Here is a 20,464-nt window from a genome sequence, read left to right as displayed (position 1 = left end):
AGAAGGTAGTCTATCTGTCTACCAAAGCACTGTAATTATCTGCCCAGCTTACAGCGCTGGATATTGAGGCTTTTAAGATTTTAGAGTTTTTGAACTGTGGCTATATCTCATTATGATGTAAAATTTTTTGATGTCTCTGCTTTTGGACACTTTTTTTATTCTCTTACTTGAGGCAGAGCATAAAATGTGACACATGTAAAATACATATTAACATTTATTTAAGGTTGGAAACATTTTATTTATTACAGGGAAATGTGTACATAGAACTAGCTGATGCATATGGAGTTAGAGAACATACAGTATAGTGCAAATCATAGTGGAGAGCAGACACAGTAGTACTACCCCACACTTCAAAAACACATACAGGAAGGTTATTGGCTACTGAATTTACTACAATGCATGAGAATGACAACTTAGTTTGCAAGTTTCCCTGGGGCAGGGTGAATTAAAACCATCACTAAAGTACTGTAGAACTTAGTACTTTATAAATAATCATTAGGGAAATGTAAGACACAATGTAAGTGGAACAAACTATTGGGGGAATGTAATAAAAGTCCTAAACGGGAAAAAAATTAGCACAAATAAGAATAAAAATTGCATACATCATTTTAAATATCAACATAAATCAATATTGTTTATTAGACGGTTATTGCATTGCACATTGCAAACTTTTAAGGCATGCTTGAAGGTGGTATAATCTTTATAATTCAGAAGTTTTATTACATACACTGCGCAGGGTCACAAACTATAAAATTCACAAACTTTCTTTCACTGTTGGAAGTGGTCACTAAACAGTTTCACACAAAGGCAAATTTGTTAGCACAGAGACATACATTTTCCCACTGCAAATACTTTTTCCGTTACTGACTTTTATTACATTCCCCCCTTAGTCTTTCCCATGGTTGAGAACCTTGCATATAGACTTCTGCAATATAAATAGTACTATTATATCCATTCATTTAAAAAGTTTATGAGTAAGTTCAAATACAAAATTACCAACAATGATTATTTGCATGCCTTTTGTAAGAAATGATATACATTTTTGCTATGAATTACTATGTACTTCATATTTTTTAATTATCTGTATTATTGTTATTTTTACAGACCTACTCATTTAATTTAATGACATAAAAAAACATTTGTTTGGTCACAGTGATTGCCAGTCTGTTTATACAGGAATAGTTGGTTCAGTTGCATCAGTAAGCCCAGGTTGCTGCACATCCCATGTCATCCCAATAACTTGCATGTGATGAAAGTCAGGGCCAGGGATGTAAATAGAGAGCTACAGTAAATTCCTGTGCAAGTAGTCGGCGAGTTTGAAGTTGTGACTGCGACTGAAATAACAATAGAAATAAGTTGTTTTAAGAATAAAAAATACTTCCATTCTTCTAGATCAGCAATGCATGCTTATTATTATTAACTTATTTACAAATAATTTGTTCTTCTGCAAGCCGGCATTGCAACAGAGCATTATTCCCCTCCTCCTGTCCCACTTAAAACAATGGGCTTGGCTTAGCTTGTTATTTCTTCTTCTTCTCAATAGATCCTATACTTGTATTTTAAAGCAGAACGTTTTCAAATGCATAACAGTCCAGACATAACTAAAAAATGGCTACAGATAACTGCTTAGTAAAAACATGAAGAAAGAATTAAACATGAATCACTTTTGGGGCTTTTGACACTGTAGTTTCATAAGAAAAGAAAAGCAAGTAATATAGAACCCACCTTTGCTTGTGGTATTAGGTTTCGGAGTACCTGTAGGAGTTAAAATAAGAAGAAAAAAGTAAGAAATTTGAGATTGAAGTGTAAAATCAATATGAAGCAGTTTGACGCAAAATAGTCTTAAAGGGGAACTGCTGCTATAAATAAAGTGTAATGGAAGCTACATAATTATTTTTTGAAAAATTGGTTTTATTATATATTCTTATAGTTTTTGAACTATAGATGTTTTATTCTACCCCAAGCTAACTTCATTTCCTACTGCAAACATCTCAGCAATGCTGTTTGATAGTATTGCATTGTAAATTGCTGACGGGTGCAATTCTGGTGGAATCTGTCAGTGACCCACAGCATAATCCTGTCTGCAGCCAGAAGGAAATGTTGGATCGAGCAACTCACAAATACATTTAGTACATTAATGATTTCAAGAAAATATTTATTTAAGTATAAAATAACCATCTCTCATATTTATAGCACTTGGCATAATTTTTTTTCCTGATAGCCACAACTTTTTAAGGCATGCTTGAAGGTGGTGTGATATTTTGTAGCAAACGTAACAAATTTTCCATTAACAAGTTTTATTACATACACTGAGAACTGTCGCAAACAATACAATTTGCAAACTTTCTTCCACAGTTGGAAGTGGTCGCTAAATAGTTTCTGCACATCCCATGTCATCCCAATAACTTGCATGTGATGAAAGTCAGGCCCAGGGATATAAACAAAGAGCTACAGTAAATTCCTGTGCAAGTAGTCGGCGAGTTTGAAGATGTGACTGAAATAACGGCTACAGATAACTGCTTAGTAAAAAGATGAAGACAGAGTTAATCATATTCAGTTTCATAAGAAAAGAAAAGCGATTAATATAGAACCCACCTTTGCTTGTGGTATTAGGTTTTGGAGCATCTGTAGGAGCTAAAATAAGAAGAAAAAAGTAAGGAATTTGGGATTAAAGTGCAAAATCAATATGAAGCAGTTTGAAGCAAAATAGTTTTAAGGGGAACTGTTGCTTTAAAAAAATGTAATGGGTGCTACATAATTATTTTTTGAGAAATTAGTTTTATTATATATTCTTATAGTTTTTGCGCTATAGATTTTTTATTCTACCCCAAGCTAACTTCATTTCCTACTGCATAACAGTCCAGATGTAACTAAGAAATACCTTCAGATAACTGCTTAGTAAAAAGATGAAGAAAGAGTTAAACATGAATCTCTTTTGGGGCTTCTGATACTGTAGTTTCATAAGAAAAGAAATTACTATAGAACCCACCTTTGCTTGTGGTATTAGGTTTCGGAGCATCTGTAGGAGCTAAAATAAGAAGAAAAAAGTAAGGAATTTGGGATTAAAGTACAAAATCAATATGAAGCAGTTTGAAGCAAAATAGTTTTAAGGGGAACTGTTGCTTTAAAAAAAATGTGATGGGTGCTACATAATTATTTTTTGAGAAATTAGTTTTATTATATATTCTTATAGTTTTTGAACTATAGATTTTTTATTCTACCCCAAGCTAACTTCATTTCCTACTGCATAACAGTCCAGACGTAACTAAGAAATACCTTCAGATAACTGCTTAGTAAAAAGATGAAGAAAGAGTTAAACATGAATCTCTTTTGGGACTTCTGATACTGTAGTTTCATAAGAAAAGAAATTACTATAGAACCCACCTTTGCTTGTGGTACTAGGTTTCGGAGCATCTGTAGGAGCTAAAATATGAAGATAAAAGTAAGGAATTTGGGATTAAAGTGCAAAATCAATATGAAGCCGTTTGACGCAAAATAGTCTTAAAGGGGAACTGTTTCTATAAATAAAGTGTAAGGGATGCGTCACAATTATTTTTTTAAAAATTGGTTTTATTATATATTCTTATAGTTTTTGCGCTATAGATATTTTATTCTACCCCAAACTAACTTCGTTTCCTACTGCATCTCAGCCATGCTGTTTGATAGTATTGCATTGTAAATTGCTGACGGGTAGTGATGATCAAATATTTTCGCTAGGCATGGATTCACAGTGAATTTCCGCATATCACCATTGGTGAATTATTTTGCAAAACTTCAGTGAAAATTCACAGCGGAAAAATTTGTCACGCAGAATTTTTCGTTGCGCGTCAAAATGGGCACTGTCACGTAAAAAAAGGTAGCGGTCGCGGAAAACTGGCCGCAGCCACATCAAAATGGGCGTGGTCGTGTAAAAAAATAGCCACAGGGACAAAAAATAGATGCGGACGCCAAAAAATTTGCGTGACAAATGAGTTTCTCGAATTTTTTGCCGTTTCGTGAATTTTATGGCGAAGCGAAACGGGACAGATTCGCTCATCACTACTGACGGGTGCAATTCTGGTGGAATCTATCAGTGACCCACAGCATAATCCTGTCTGCAGACAGAAGGAAATGTTGGATCATGCAACTCACATACATTTTCACATTGCAAAAAATTTTTCCGTTATTGACTTTTATTACATGCGACTGAAATAACAATAGCAATAAGTCGTTTTAAGAATAAAAAATATTTCCATTCACAAATTTTATGAAAATACAAAATGCTTGTGTATGAACTGAGACTTTTCTTAATGCAAAATGCTCATCTAGGTCAGCAATGCATGCTTATTATTATTATTATTAACTTATTTACAAATAAATTGTTCTTTTTTAAGCTGGCATGCAGCAGAGCATCATTCCCCCACTTCAAACAATGGGATTATTTTACGCCAATGGCAAGGCAATCTCTTGTTATTACAACAGAAAAGAAAGTGAAAAAAATATGTAATTTCCAGTATTTTGTTATTTCTTCTTCTTCTTTCTGCACAATAGATTCTATACTTGTATTTTAAAGCAGAATATTTTCAAATGTATATCAGTCCAGACGTAACTAAGAAATTGCTACAGATAACTGCTTAGTAAAAAGATGAAGAAAGAGTTAAACTTGAATCTCTTTTGGGGCTTTTGATACTGTAGTTTCATAAGAAAAGAAATTAGTATAGAACCCACCTTTGCTTGTGGTATTAGGTTTCGGAGGATCTGTAGGAGCTAAAATAAGAAAAAAGTAAGAAATTTGGGATCAAAGTGCAAAATCAATATGAAGCAGTTTGAAGCAAAATAGTCTTAAGGGGAACTGTTGTTTTTTAAAAAAAAGTGTAATTGGTGCTACATAATTATTATTTTAAAAATTGGTTTTATTATATATTTTTATAGTTTTTGAACTATAGATGTTTTATTCTACCCCAAGCTAACTTCATTTCCTACTGCAAACATCTCAGCCATGCTGTTTAATAGTATTGCATTGTAAATTGCTGACGGGTGCAATTCTGGTGGAATCTGTCAGTGACCCACAGCATAATCCTGTCTGAAGCCAGAAGGAAATGTTGGATCGAGCAACTCACAAATACATTTAGTATTGAAATGATTTCAAGAAAATATTTATTGAAGTATAAAGTAACCATCTATCATATTTATAGCACTTGGCACAATTTTTTTCCTGAAAGCCAATTTCTTTTCTTTTGTAAACTGGCATGCAACAGAGCATCATTCCCCTCATCCTACCCCACTTCAAACAATGGGATTATTTTATGCCAGTGGCAACAGAAAAGAAAGTGAAAAAAATATGTAATTTCCAGTATTTTTATTTCTTCTTCTTCTTTCTGCACTATAGATGATATACTTGTATTTTTAAGCACAATATTTTCAAATTCATAACAGTCTTGACGTAACTAAAAATGGCTACAGATAACTGCTTAGTAAAAAAATGAAGAAAAAGTTAAACATGAATCTCTTTTGAGGTTTTTGACACTGTAGTTTCATAAGAAAAGGAACAAAATTAGTATAGAACCCACCTTTACTTGTGGTACTAGGTTTCGGAGTATCTGTAGGAGCTAAAATAAGAAGAAAAAAGTAAGTAATTTGGGATTAAAGTGCAAAATCAATGTGAAGCAGTTTGAAGCAAAATAGTTTAAAGGGGGAACTGTTGCTTTAAAAAAAAAAAGTGTAATGGGTGCTAGATAATTATTTTTTGTACATTAGTTTTATTATATATTCGAATAGTTTTTGAACTATAGATGTTTCATTCTACCGAAAGCTAACTTCATTTCCTACTGAAAACATCTCAGCCATGCTGTTTGATAGTATTACATTGTAAATTGCTGACGGGTGCAATTCTGGTGGAATCTGTCAGTGACCCACAGCATAATCCTGTCTGCAGCCAGAAGGAAATGTTGGATCGAGCAACTCACAAATACATTTAGTATAGAAATGATTTCAAGAAAATATTTATCTAAGTATAAAGTAACTGTCTATCATATTTATACACACAACAAGAGTTATATAGTTAAAGAAATAAGAGATTTTCATGAACCTCAGAAGGCTAAGGAACCAAAAAGGATAAGCACTTGCTTATGTGTACTATCTCAGATTCAACAAACTTCTAAGACAAGATTTGTTTATTACTTTATACATAACTGCTGTTGGATTTAGATATTTCTGGAAAACAAAAGTGACAAGGGAGGGGGGAAAACTTAAAGGCAGTGCAGTCATTTTTCCCATCCAAATTATCTTCTACTTTGCCATTCCATGAGTAGAAAAACCTAAGGCACTTTGACCCACAAATGGGCAATACTGGGTGAGGGGAATCCACACAGTATTGTACTTGTCTTGAAATATAGCATGCATAATTGCATAATAAATGCATAATTGTAAGATACATTTTGAAAATATCCGATGAGAATACCCCCCTTTGGAATTCTAGATTTTGGTTCCATCCTAATAGTATAAAAATATATTGCCAGTTTTCATTTCTTGTGGTAAGATAAGCCAAACATAATATAATTAAATTGAAAACAGAAAATATTAGTTTAATTGTACAGTCAGGGGCCCATAGTGTCCTTTTATACTATTGGACCTCTTCACAATCACAGGATTTGTTTACCTGTTGTTCCTGTTTGTTTACAGTGTACCTGTTGCTCTACTGATTTAGTACATTTCAACCATAATATATTAAGAGAAATACTGTTTATACTGCAAAAATATATTTTTACTGAAAATATCTGGGATTTTACAAACCTAGAGTTGCTTCAGTTGGATAAGATGCAGATCCAGCTAAAAATGAAAGGAAAATAAATATTTTAAGAAAACATTAACTACACTAAATTATATTATTTGTATTAAATTCTAGAAAAGCCCTGGAGCTATATATATAGGGGCTGCATGACAAGGGATCTGAATGACCAGCAGCCAGATAACACTGGTTTATGTTTAGAGATTGACAAAATCAGGTGCAACCGTGATTAGGTGAGAAGGAAAGAGTTAAGGAAGGAGTAAGCTGGGCTGGGGGGTGGAGAAAGAGAGGAATGTGATGTTAGGAAAAGAAGCACTCACTTCCTTATCTTCTGAGCAAATAGAAACCTCACTTTTTTGTGCATATTTTGCAAAAATGTCAGGAGTTTCTCTTCTTTATGTTCTCATATTATATTATCTATTAAAAACTGAATGTAAATGTTTTCCTAAATGCATTGTTATATTGTGATTTCTGTATCTTTATACGGTATAAACTTGAGAGTGAGCATTGTATTAACTCATTAACTTAGCTTCATCCAGGGAATGTTTCAGATTGCCATGCGGGTCAGGAAGGTTTTTTTTCCCTCTTGAGGCATAATTGGCACTGAAAATATCTGGGATTGTATAAACCTAGAGTTGCTGTTGACTTAGCTAAAAATTAAAGACAAAGAACCATTTTGATAGGTTTTATTATATCATTGGAAGTACTCTGCTATCTAGGATTTTACAAACCTGGAGGTTTTGTTGTTTCAACTGCAGTGGATACATCTAAAAATGAAAGTAAAAGCAATATTTAAGAAAATAAAAACTACACTAATTGATAGTAATTCAAAAAAAGTTCATTTTTATGCAGTTTTTGTAGTTTTAATGAAACAAACCATTGTGACAAGTTGTAGTGTATCAAACAAAATGATAAATATATGACAGAAAAGTTTTGCTCATGAGAGGAAGTGCTCTACTAACTGGGATTTTACCAACCTGTTGGCCCAACTGGAATGGATACAGCTAAAAATAAAATGAAAAGGAATAGTTAAAAATAAATATACTGTAAATTAACTACACTGATTGATAGTAATTTGAACAAAATGTACATTTTCATTCAATAATTTCTTGCTTTAAAGAAACAAAACAATATTTTATATTAAAAATTGCTAATTATTTTATGTAATAATGTAAAACTACAGTAATTGATAATTGATTGATGCAAAAAAGTACATTTTTATTCAAATGTTACTTGAAGGACTGCTTTAATAACCAGGATGTTTGTAATGGAGGGTATGTTTTGTATCTGAGTTGCCCTCACCCTTCCATTTGCATTGTGGCTAAGGGCGGAGGCCGACGAAAGTGAGAGTTTTCTAGGCCGACTGCCTATCCGCTACACAGTGGGGCACATTTACTAATCCACGAACGTCCGAAAAGCACCCGAATGCGTTTTTTTCGTAATGATCGGTATTTTGCGATTTTTCGTAAATTGTCGCTACTTTTTTGTGGTCGTTACGACTTTTTCGTAAATTGTTGTGACTTTTCCGTAGAGTTACAACTTGCGCGAATTGTCGCGAGTTTTTCGTAGCTGTCGTGCCAAGTACGAAAGTTTCGGATTCATTCAAGCTTCAGTATCGTGACTTTCTTTGGGCCAGGTTGGATGGAGCTGCAGAGTGCCATTGAGTCCTATGGGAGGCTTCCAAAATCATGCAAAGTCTGAAAGTTTTGCCCGCCGTTTACGAGCGTTCAATACGAAAAAGTCGCGACAATATACAAGCTAATCGTAACGGCTACGAAAAAGTCACGACAATTCGCGCAAGTCGTAATGGCTACGAAAAAGTCGCGAAAATTTACGAAAAAGTCATAACGGCGACGAAAAAATTGCAAAAAATACGAAAAAGTCGCAAAATGTTTGTTTCCAATCCGAATTTTTCCCATTCGGATTCGTGGATTAGTAAATCAGCCCCAGTGTATGGAAGTGGAACTGCTTCTCTCAGCCAGGCAGAAAATACACTTTGTCTGCCCTAAGGGCAAAGCTGATATAAATGTAACTGTTTTACTGTACATGTAGAACTGTAAGCATATGTCTATGAAAATTGCATGCTTTGCAATGGCAAACACAAAACCATTCTTTTACTAGTTAATTATTCTATGTTTTATATTTTATATTTCATCATTTATATTTTCCTTATAATAATTTTCAATCGTAGAACAGTAATCAAGGTGGAGCACCATTTCAAAAAAGGCACAGTTGGTGAGTATATCAGAACTAAAAAAAGAAACAAATCATTTGTAGTGATGAGAGAATCTGTCCCATTTTGTGGAACAATTTGCAAATTGGTGAAAAAATTGTGAAACATGAAAATGTTAAAAAAATGAAAGCATATGTCAAAAAAAGTTGTTGCGCGTGTCCAAAAAAATTGTGCACTTATCAAAAAAATTCTCTCCTGCCAAAAAAATTATGTTTTTTTACACTTTTTTTGGCCGCAAGTCAAATTTTTTTCATCACTAATAACTTTCATTATGTGTCCTTGAAGCACTAGTGGTTTCTGTGGCTCCACCACTTTCTTTTGAAATGTCCCCTGTTTAGATCAAGTGTTAAATTAATAGCCTGCATCTACAAAAGCTAAATATGAATGCATCACGTATTCATTTGGAATCCCTAACATGCATTTAGGATTTTTGATGAGTCTGCAGAACTTATATGGCATCCAATGGTTAGAGCCATGGGCAGAATTGATGAATACCCATCATACACATTATGATCACCTTTCTATCATTCTGCTCCTTGAGGATAGCAGTCTGAACTATTGTACTAGCAGAAAGAGAAGAGATGCTCCTCACTTCTTTATCTGGGAATGAACCATGCTCTGGCCTAAAGGTGGCCATACACGCACCGATATTATCGTACGAAACCTCGTTTTGTACGATAATCGGTGCGTGTATGGTATGTCAGCGAGCCGACCGATGTCGCAGGAAGCTGCTGAAATCGGTCGGCTCGTCGATCGGCCAGGTTAGAAAATTTTGATCGGGCGCCATAGAAGGCGCCTGACCAAAATTCTCCCTTCAGAGCTGAATCGGCAGAAGGAGGTAGAAATCCTATTGTTTCTACCTCCTTACCTGCCGATTCAGCCCTGAATGGTGTGTGGCGGATCTGACGATGTTTCGTGCGACCGATGGTCGTACGAAACATCGTCGGATCGCCACGTGTATGGCCAGCTTAAAAGGTGCATTGGAAGATTACATTTTAAACATGCCTGATCGCCAAACTGACCATAAGCCTTAGTACATACATATCATTCAGGATTATTCAGCCAACATACACATGCTAAAATAGTTCATGGCACATCAGAAGGTTGGCCTCTTGTAGTTAATTTAATTAATAAAATCACACTTTACCAATTTAGAAAAATGTCTTGCTCGGTTTTAACATTTATATAAAGGCACAGGTAAAGCAAACAATGGCTACCACTAACATCCCAAACTTAAAGGAGAACTAAAGCGTATCAAAGAGGTAAGATACAAATGCTTTACATTATGTTTTGGGGTTTTGTACCGCAGCCCTTCAGTAGAGAACATATGGGCCTCCATAAATGCCCCAGGAAGCTTAAGGTCAGACCTTAAGGTCTAAAGGACTGCATTTAGTAAACAGTCCTGTAGCATCAGTTTCTATGACATACAAACCTAATTTTCTGCATAATGATTTGCGACAACCCCTAAGCTTAGCTTCTCAACAGTTGCCCAGACCACACTGAGCATGTGCAGTGTTGCTCTTCCCCTGTAAACAACTTTGAAGACCTGTATTATTACTGTTATAGAGATATGTAACCTTTAGGCTGATGCAGTAAGTTTGATATACAGATATAAAATATGGCATTTCTAACCATGCTCATTTTAAGGGTATTTCAAAAATAACAAACCCACTTTATATTTATCAATAGATCTTCCCTGAAATACACTGCATTCACATTGTAGCAGTCTTGTCAAGGCAACCCAAGGCCTCATGCATTTCTTTGTGCAGCCTTTTCTGGGAGAAAATTGATCTATTCTACAGTAATTAAAAAACTATTATCACTAATAAACACTACAGTGCAATCCTGTTACAAAATGCAATAAAAACAAAAGAAAATTTGGGCTGTAAAGGCTATGTAAAGTTTTGTTTGGCACCTACATATATTGTGCAATTTTACTAGCTACTCCAGATTCTTTGAAACTTTACTAGAACTGGGCTGGTTTATTGGTAAATTTTTACTTGCAGGTTTGGAGCCCCTTTTCTGCTGATAATATGCTGACTTTTATACAGTGAGGGTCAGCGAAATGGATGATGAAGAAGAGTATATTTTAATGCAGCCTTTTAATACTTCAGACATATGTAAATATGTGTTCTGCTGCCTTTCTTATTCATCATCCCCCAGCTTTAAACTAAACACACTGGGGGCCCATTTACTTACTCACGAACCGGCCGAATGCGTCCGATTGTGTTTTCTTCGTAATGATCGGTATTTGTCGATTTTTTCGGAAAATTATTGCGACTTTTTCGTTGCCATACGAATGTTGCGCAAAATCTGTCGATTTTTTCGTAGCGTTAAAACTTGCGCGGAAAGTCGCGCCTTTTTCGTAGCCATTCCGAAAGTTGCACAAAATGTTGCGATTTTTTCGTACCGTTCGGATTCATTCAAGCTTCAGTATGGTGACTTTTCTTGGGCCAGGTTGGAGCTGCAGGGTGCCATTGAGTCCTATGGGAGGCTTCCAAAATCATGCAAAGTCTGAAAGTTTCGGCCGCCGCTTACGAGTGCTCAATACGAAAAAGTCGTGACAAGATACGAGCGAATCGTATTGGCTACAAAAAACTCGTGTTTTTTCGCGAAAATCGTATTGGTAACGAAAAAGTCGCGGCAATTTCCGAAAAGTCGTAAAGGCGCCGAAAAAAATCGCAAAAATACGAAAAAGTCGCAAAATGTTCGTTTTCCAATCGGAATTTTTCGGATTCGAATTCGTGTCTTAGTAAATCAGCCCCTGGGTGTCATTTCTTAAGTTCACGCGAATGCTTGTTTTTCCCAAACGCTTACATTTTGCACTGCTGTGCCCATCTTTCCTTTTTTTGCGACTCGAAGTGAAATGCAAATTGTGCACACAAATCGCAAACGTTCATTGTGTTCAAATATAGCTCCGATTTTCACTTTTCAAATATAAATTTGTAATTTATGAAATCAGTTTAGTTAACAATGTTTCCTCCGCCAAAGTTGCGGCATAAGTTGGATGCAGGATGTGCGCATAAATATTTGCAATTTGCAAATATGCCATATTTAAAAAGCTTTTAAGGACATTCGCACTGAGAATAAAAATTTGCAATTATATTTGCACATTAAATACCACAATCTTGTCCAGCTTTATAATCATAAACATAGGCAGGGCAAATATGGTCACTGTGCAAATAATTCTGCGCTGGACAATTTTTATAAATGACCCTCACTGCCTATTCCACCTTCCCTCCTTAGCCAAGAAGCTGAAGTCCCATTTAAAGGAACAGTAACACCAAAATATGAAAGTGTATAAAAGTAATTACAGTATAATGTACTGTTGCCCTGCATTGGTGCAACTGGTGTGTTTGCCTTAGAAGGACAACTATAGTTTATATAAGCAAAGCTGCTGTGTAGCAATGGGGGCAGCCATTTGAGAAAAGCAGGGCCGGGCCAAGGTATTTTGGCACCCTAGGCAAGGACTTCAATCAGCGCGCCCCCCCCCCCCCCGCTGGGCCGCCCCCCCATTCCAATTTCCCACCTGATAACGGTATCAGTTTTTTTTAATCTCTTTTTTTTGCATTTTAAAGTTTTATATTTTATAATTTTTTATAATACATCACACAAAATAGTCACAGACAGCACATCAGCCCAAAATTAAAACCTAATAATCACAGCACACATAACCCTAATCAGTTCCAGCACAGCAGAAACCACCCCCACCCCCCAGTCACAGCAAAGTTACATGTATTGCCCCACAGAGAGCCTTAGACCCTAGGGTCACTCTCCAAACTATTTTTCCTCCTTTCCTCACTCAACCTCCCAGTCTCTTTTATTTACATGCTAGCATCTATTCTTCCATCTATTTCTCCTCTCTCTTCCCATTCAGAAATAGGTCATGACCAAGAAACATGCCAAATGGTCAGGAGCAGGAGGGCCCACTGACACCTGGGCCCACCGGGAGTTTTCCTGGTATCCTGGTGGGCCAGTCCGACACTGGCTGCCATCATCATGCCACATAAAATAAGCCCCCCAATTGCTCCCATGTACCAGTGCCAACAGCCATCATATTGCCACCCAACATATTGCCCCCATTTGTACCTGTGCCAGCAGCACCCAACATATCCCCCATCTGTACCTGTGCCAGCAGCACCCAACATATTGCTCCCATCTGTATCTGTGCCAGCAGCAGCCAACATATTGCCCCCATCTGTACCTGTGCCAGCAGCAGCCAACATATTGCTCCCATCTGTATCTGTGCCAGCAGCAGCCAACCTATTGCCCCCATCTGTACCTGTGCCAGCAGCACCCAACATATTGCCCCCCATCTGTACCTGTGCCAGCAGCACCCAACATATTGCTCCCATCTGTATCTGTGCCAGCAGCAGCCAACATATTGCCCCCATCTGTACCTGTGCCAGCAGCAGCCAACATATTTCCCCCCATCTGTACCTGTGCCAGCAGCACCCAACATATTGCCCCCCATCTGTACCTGTGCCAGCAGCACCCAACATATTGCCCCCAAATCTGTACCTGTGCCAGCAGCAGCCAACATATTGCCCCCCATCTGTACCTGTGCCAGCAGCACCCAACATATTGCCCCCCATCTGTACCAGCAGCACCCAACATATTGCCCCCATCTGTACCTGTGCCAGCATCACCCAACAGATTGCCCCCCATCTGTACCAGCAGCACCCAACATATTGCCCCCATCTGTACCTGTGCCAGCAGCACCCAACATATTGCCCCCATCTGTACCTGTGCCAGCAGCACCCAACATATACCCCATCTGTACCAGCAGCACCCAACATATTGCCCCCCATCTGTACCTGTGCCAGCAGCACCCAACATATACCACATCTGTACAAGCAGCACCCAACATATTGCCCCCCATCTGTACCAGCAGCACCCAACATATTGCCCCCCATCTTTACCAGCAGCACCCAACATATTGCCCCCATCTGTACCAGCAGCACCCAACATATTGCCCCCCATCTGTACCAGCAGCACACAACATATTGCCCCCAATCTGTACCAGTAGCACCCAACATATTGCCCCCCATCTGTACCAGCAGCACCCAACAGATTGCCCCCATCTGTACCAGCAGTACCCAACATATTGCCCCCCATCTGTACCAGCAGCACCCAACAGATCACCCCCATCTGTACCAGCAGCACCCAACATATTGCCCCCCATCTGTACCAGCAGCACCCAACATATTGCCCCCCATCTGTACCAGCAGCACCCAACATATTGCCCCCCATCTGTACCAGCAGCACCCACAATATTGCCCCCATCTGTACCAGCAGCACCCAACAGATTGCCCCCCATCTGTACCAGCAGCAGCCAATCCCTCATATTGCCCAAAACTGTACAAATGCTAGCAGCCAATCCAAATTGCACTCAATTTGACCCCAATCATATGTACCTGTGCCAGCAGCAGCAGTCAAGATTTGCCCCCACTTCTTGTAAAAGCAGCCTGCCTGTAAACTCCCAGCCAGCGGTCCTGCTCAGGCCTCAGGATGGTTTTCCCTGCACAGCACACCCGCACACCGCCGCACCCCAGCGCCTCTGTCCCTCTGGCTGCCGTAGTTTGAATGATGCGCATGCGTATGGGCGCCACTGTCTATTACGCATGCGCACAGCACCAACTTTAACAGGGAGCTAAGCGCCGGTAAATAGAAGAGTGGGGAGGGCTTTTTTTTAATTAAGCTTTAGTGTATGATACAAATCTCTTATGTCTCCACTCAACAAAATCTCCTTTAATATTCTCACATTATTCAACTCTGCATTCTGAACAATATCAAGGTTCAGTTATTCACTTTACCCAGAGGAACCCCAGTTTGGCATCAACTCCTGTTGGGAGTGGGGTTTGTAGGACCCTAAATCAGACTCTACCAGATATGGTGATGAGAGTAGGTGTGTAAGAAAACTATAACCCTGAACATTAACTATAACCCTGAACATTATCTTTCTCTATAAAAGTATATGACACAAAATAGACCATATTTAAAACATGCTTCTATCTAAATAAAACATTGCTATAAAGATATATTTTTTTAATAACACAAGCAACTAATAAAATAAGTGCATCATTCTGACTGATCTGTGCGGTCATGCTCTAGCATCCATGATAAGTGAGCAGTCATTTAGACAAATGTGTCTTTTACTCGCATGCAAAACACAGAGAAGTCGCTCAGGGTAAAAAGGTGAAAAACATAAATATTTACTGATATGTCTGTATACATTTTCATATGCTATTAAAAGAATATTTGCTTTAGTATGACAGCATGGAATGGGCACGTATCCTAGATTTCTAGTGTAACTATATAGAATGTACACATAACAGAGCTTACTTGCTATGAATGTAGCTATCAAATATTTAATACAACTTATTCAGCAATGTAATGGGGAATATAAAACAATTATGTTATAGGTAACTCCCAAATCCTTGAATTAACCAACCCATTACATTTTTTGAACAATCTGATACTTATATAGTGTCAACATATTTACACAGTGCTTTCCAGAGATTATACATCATGGGAAAGGTAGGTCTGAACTAAATCCCAACCACACACCACAAAAATAACTGCAGACACACACAGGTTGAATAGTGGTGCATGGCTGCAACAAATTTTTACAGAAATTAAATTACAGAAATTAAACCAAATATCCAGCCTCTGTTATGCTTGGGTCTCCGCCATGAAACATAAAGCCTCCATACTTCACAAGTTGCAACAATATTTATGTATTTATTTTTATAAATTAAATATTTATTCATTATGTAAAATACAATTACATATGAAAGATCAGGAGGGCGGGGAACCTGGCAGAAGCTGTGCAGGAGCTCAAAGAAGCAAGTTGCTTACCAGTCTCCCCTTTTATACCTGCACTTTGGGGCCCTCAACCAATCAAAGAACCCCCCCTTAACCCCTGTCATACTGTCCAAACCAAAACATAAGCAGCTGTATCAACGGGGGGGCTGAGCCATAACTTTGTGAACATTCAAGTTTTTTCAAAATTTGAAATAACTCTAAGGGGGTATTTATTCAAATTCAGTTTTTTGTAGTTTTATAGTTTTTTGAAACCACAATTAAACTTTTTTTCCCTGAATCTCAGTCATTTATCAATAGATCCGTTTGGAATAATCATTAATGGAAAAAAGTAAAAACCGCAACTTTTTGGTTTTGCTGCACAAAAACCGCGTCTTTTTCATACTGTTGTACAAAAGAAGCCAAAATCAAAAAACTCTGAAAACCTCTAAAAACATAAAGCAAAGAAAGATCTTTCAGTTGTAAAAGGGATATCTGCCATTGATCTCGACAGATTTTCAATGGCATATTTTTGCATTCCGATTTGTTACAGTTGTGTCACATAATAAATCGTGACAAAATCATTTTTTGGTGTCAAAAAACCTACACAGAAAAACTTATTTGTTTCTTAATGGCTCCCCTAAACTCAAAAAACTACAATGAGTGAAAAAAAAAAAAACACGGAGAGCAGAGCAGTCACATTCTAGTACAGGTAAAGGACCCATTATCCAGAATGCTCGGGACCAAGGGTATTCCGGATAAGGGGTCTTTCCGTAATTTGGATCTCCATACCTTAAGTGTACTAAAAAATCAATAAACCATGAATTAAACCCAATAGGATTGTTTTCAATCCAATAAGGATTATTTATTTCTTAGCTGGGATCAATTACAAGATATTGTTTTATTACTACAGAGAAAAAGGAAATCAGTTTTAAAATTCTGAATTATTCGATTAAAATGGAGTCTATGGGAGACAGGCTTTCCATAATTCGGAGCTTTCTGAATAATGGGTTTCCGGATAAGGGATCCCATACCTGTAATTATTTTTAATGAGGCTGCTTTCACTTGAATTTTGCTGCAGCAACTCCTACTGTTACTTCTATATAAACTTGCTAGATTTTAAATGTTACATTTGATTTTTTATCGGATCACTTTTGCCGCTATTTACAATCATTCGGTATGAAAATTTTGTGACTTTCGGATCACCAATACGATATTATTGTGACTAATACGATTTTTTTGGAAGCATTTTTGTGATATTTGCGATCTTCAGAAATTTTCCTTTCCAATCCGAATTTTTCCCATTTGGGATTCAAACTCGTGTTTTGATAAATCTTTTATTTACTAATCCACGAACGTCCGAAAAGCGTCCAAATGCGTTTTTTTCGTAATGATCGGTATTTTGTGAATTGTCGCAAATTTTTCGAGCGCTCAATACGAAAAAGTCGCAACAATTCACGCAAGTCGGAACGGTTACGAAAAAGTTGCGACGATTACGAAAAAGTCATAACGGCGACGAAAAAATCGCAAAAAATACAAAAAAGCCGCAAAATGTTCATTTTCCAATCCGAATTTTTCGGATTCGGAATCGTGGATTAGTAAATCAGCCCCTTAGTGTCTGAATCCTGCCCCGAAATTACTCATCAATCCTATCATTCTCTTCAAAAACTTTCTACAGTCAATTTAAACCATTGTTAATTTAAATAATTATTTTCTATATTTCACTTTTGTTTGTTCCTATAGACAGAAAATTCCTAGGATCTTCCTCAATGCCCACACTGTAATCATCTGCCATTTACTAATGTTCTGACTCAAGGGCATAACTGTTCAGCAAATGAGGGGTCCCTGGGGCCCACTTGGCATGAGACTAAGGAAGAATTAAAGGAAGAAGCAGGAACAAAACACTTTCTCCTACTTTATCTGATCTGACATTACATTATAGCCTAAGGAGAGCAGATTTTGTAGGATCTTTGCATAAAGGATAAGATTAAATCTGACCCACAAAATGTGTGGAGTTTAGCCATTATACAGAGTATAATAGTGAAATACATAGTAACATAGTAACATATTAAGTTGGGTTGAAAAAAGACATACGTCCATCACGTTCAACCATAATGCCTATATATAACCTGCCTAACTGCTAGTTGATCCAGAGGAAGGCAAAAAAACCCATCTGAAGCCTCTCTAATTTGCCGCAGAGGGGAAAAAATTCCTTCCTGACTCCAAGATGGCAATCGGACCAGTCCCTGGATCAACTTGTACTAAGAGCTATCTCCCATGAGATGAAATGAGGTACTGCAAATCATACTTAAGGGGTCATTCCTGAAACAGAGCCTAGAGGCATGAGCAAAACCAAGAGCAGTCTGCAAAGTAAATAAAAATATGCCCAATTGCTGGCTTTTTTTTTTTTTTTTAACTTTGCACACTTTGTTTGGATTTGCAAATGATCCATCTTAAGTTATGCTCATATTGTGACACCCTATCATTCATAAGAATACATGCCAGAAAGAAATGCATTGTATATTAGCAAAAGTATGAAGAACTGCTTGTTTAAAATAGCAATACTGTATTTTTAAACTTTCTGTATAAGTTTTCTAGAATAGATTCCGACCCTGTATCTATAAATTTGGCACTAATGCCTATATAGAAACAGGCAGGCACTCCGGATTTTTTTCTCTCAAAACGTGGAAAAAGGCAGCCAAAAAAGAAGTTTACATTAAAAAAGTATAAATTTTATTTGATCCATATGTAAAAACAAGAAGCCTTTTTACATATGGATCAAATAAAATTTATACTTTTTTAATGTAAACTTCTTTTTTGGCTGCCTTTTTCCACGTTTTGAGAGAAAAAAATCCGGAGTGCCTGCCTGTTTCTCTTTTGATTTTCCTATGATGGCTCCCTATGCTGAAAGGTCTGGGGCATGAGCACCTGGACCCACCGTAACTGTGGGTAAGAAATATTTGTACATTTAACAAAATGTGATCATCCTTCTATTGTTCTTGGATTGCAACTAATGCCTATATAACTAGTTTCTTCTGACGCACAACACAACACAATTTTAGCTTTCCTTTCAAGTCTTTCGTTTTTTTAACAAAAACAAAGCATAAATTAATGTATGACCTTTACATTTGTTTGTTTAATTATTTATTACTTGTTTTATGTGCATTGTAATATTAGTGGGACATGGCTGGATTGCCTATTTTTTGTGCAACCGAAACAATCTAACCATTTATACTCCAGTTTTGCACACCATGGACACATTTGATTATATGCAACTGTATGTTGTCTAAAAAATTTTGATTAAATTGGCGTTAGTGAACATTTTTATCTGTACCGGCTGCTCAAGGATTAATATCTAAAAGTAAATAACGTTGTAATATAAACCCTGACTGTGGTTATACGTCAGATCCCAGTATATCATGCTGGCTGAGGTAGTGGGTACATGGCAGGCGAGGCAGTTCTGCAGCAGTAATTATACCCGTGCCATACATCTTTGTAGTAGAATATTTTCAAAAAGGCAAGTAAAAAAATGGTTCCCACTATTCTCAGTAAGGAGCATTGCCTGGAGGCTGGCATTTATTTTTTTTTATATACAGCATAGAAAAATAAAACATCATTAGAGCTGTAATAATCAGTCATTGTGAAAACATGGCTTAGCATCTTACCTGAACTTGCTGCTGTATCAGGTACCCCTGTGGGGCCTTTAGTAGGGGTGGTATTAATAGTAGTAAGAGACTCAGCTGTTGATAAAATTTGGCAGACTTGACTGACAACCAGGATAAGAAGCAGAGGGACAGTTGCTGAATTTTTTAGTTCCATTGTCTTGAAGATAAATTTAGTCCTGAGCTGTTTCTAAACATCCACACAGTGACTTTCTCTTTCCAGAGTTTGATGCATTTTATACTGAAGGACAAAAGGGAGGTTTATTGCTGCTTCCTTATGATTGGGTGACATAGGGCATCAAAATGCTAGCCATCAACTCGGTTTACTAGGTGAGGACACAAGTGTTATTTGTTTAACAAGTTACCTACAGTAGGACAAAGTGCAAACAGTTTCTGTTATGGGCAGTTTAAGCTGCTTCTACTTTAAGGCTGCATTAGATGTTGTTGAGTTGTTGAAGAGCAGAATTGTTATAGGGTAGAGGCTGGACATTTAAATTCTGATATGAAGTACAGGTATCCCTTTTTCGGAAACCCATAATCCATACAGCTCCGAATTATGGGAAGGCATTTTTCACAGAGTCCATTTTAAGGAAATACAGGTGTAAAAACCATTATCGGGAAACTTGTTATCCAGACAACTCTGAATTACAGGAAAACCATCTCCCATAGACCATTATAATCAAATAATTGAATTTTTTTTTAAAACAATTTCATTTTTCTCTGTAATAATAAAACAGAACCTTGTACTTGATCCCAACTAAGCTATAATTAATCCTTATTGGAAGCAAAACAATCCAGTTAGGTTAATTTAATGTTTGGTGATCCAAATTATGGAAGGACCTCTTTTTCAGAAAACCCCATGTCCTGAGCATTCTGGATTACAGGTCCCATACCTGTAGTTCTAATTTTCAAAATGATTTCCCTTTTTGATGTAATAATAAAACAGTACCTTGTGCTTGATCCTAACTAAGCTGCATGAATCCATATTGGTGGCAAAAC

At 37.0% G+C, this 20,464-nt stretch overlaps 1 protein-coding gene across 3 annotated transcripts; it reads right to left on the bottom strand.

Moving 5' to 3' along the window:
- Nucleotides 1-196: 196 nt before the first annotated feature.
- On the bottom strand, nt 197-19,655 carry LOC116412209 (threonine-rich protein-like). Of its 3 annotated transcripts, XM_031905913.1 has the most exons (11): nt 19,469-19,655; nt 7,744-7,770; nt 7,498-7,533; nt 6,772-6,807; nt 5,550-5,588; nt 4,708-4,746; nt 3,385-3,423; nt 2,990-3,028; nt 2,596-2,634; nt 1,726-1,755; nt 197-1,334 (listed from the first exon to the last, which is right to left on the bottom strand). In XM_031905913.1, the coding sequence occupies exons 1-11, from the start codon at nt 19,620-19,622 to the stop codon at nt 1,228-1,230; spliced, it is 585 nt and encodes a 194-aa protein (XP_031761773.1). In that variant the 5' UTR covers nt 19,623-19,655; the 3' UTR covers nt 197-1,227. The 3 variants fall into 3 exon arrangements, with proteins under 3 accessions (XP_031761773.1, XP_031761774.1, XP_031761775.1); XM_031905914.1 differs by lacking the exon at nt 2,990-3,028; XM_031905915.1 differs by lacking the exons at nt 2,990-3,028; nt 3,385-3,423.
- Between the last annotated feature and the right edge of the window lie 809 nt (nt 19,656-20,464).

The sequence above is a fragment of the Xenopus tropicalis genome, chromosome 7 (genome assembly GCF_000004195.4).
Source record: "Xenopus tropicalis strain Nigerian chromosome 7, UCB_Xtro_10.0, whole genome shotgun sequence".
NCBI classification, from domain to species: domain Eukaryota; kingdom Metazoa; phylum Chordata; class Amphibia; order Anura; family Pipidae; genus Xenopus; species Xenopus tropicalis.
The sequence above is the reverse complement of the archived record's forward strand: the minus strand, read 5'-3'. Positions and strand labels throughout refer to the sequence as shown.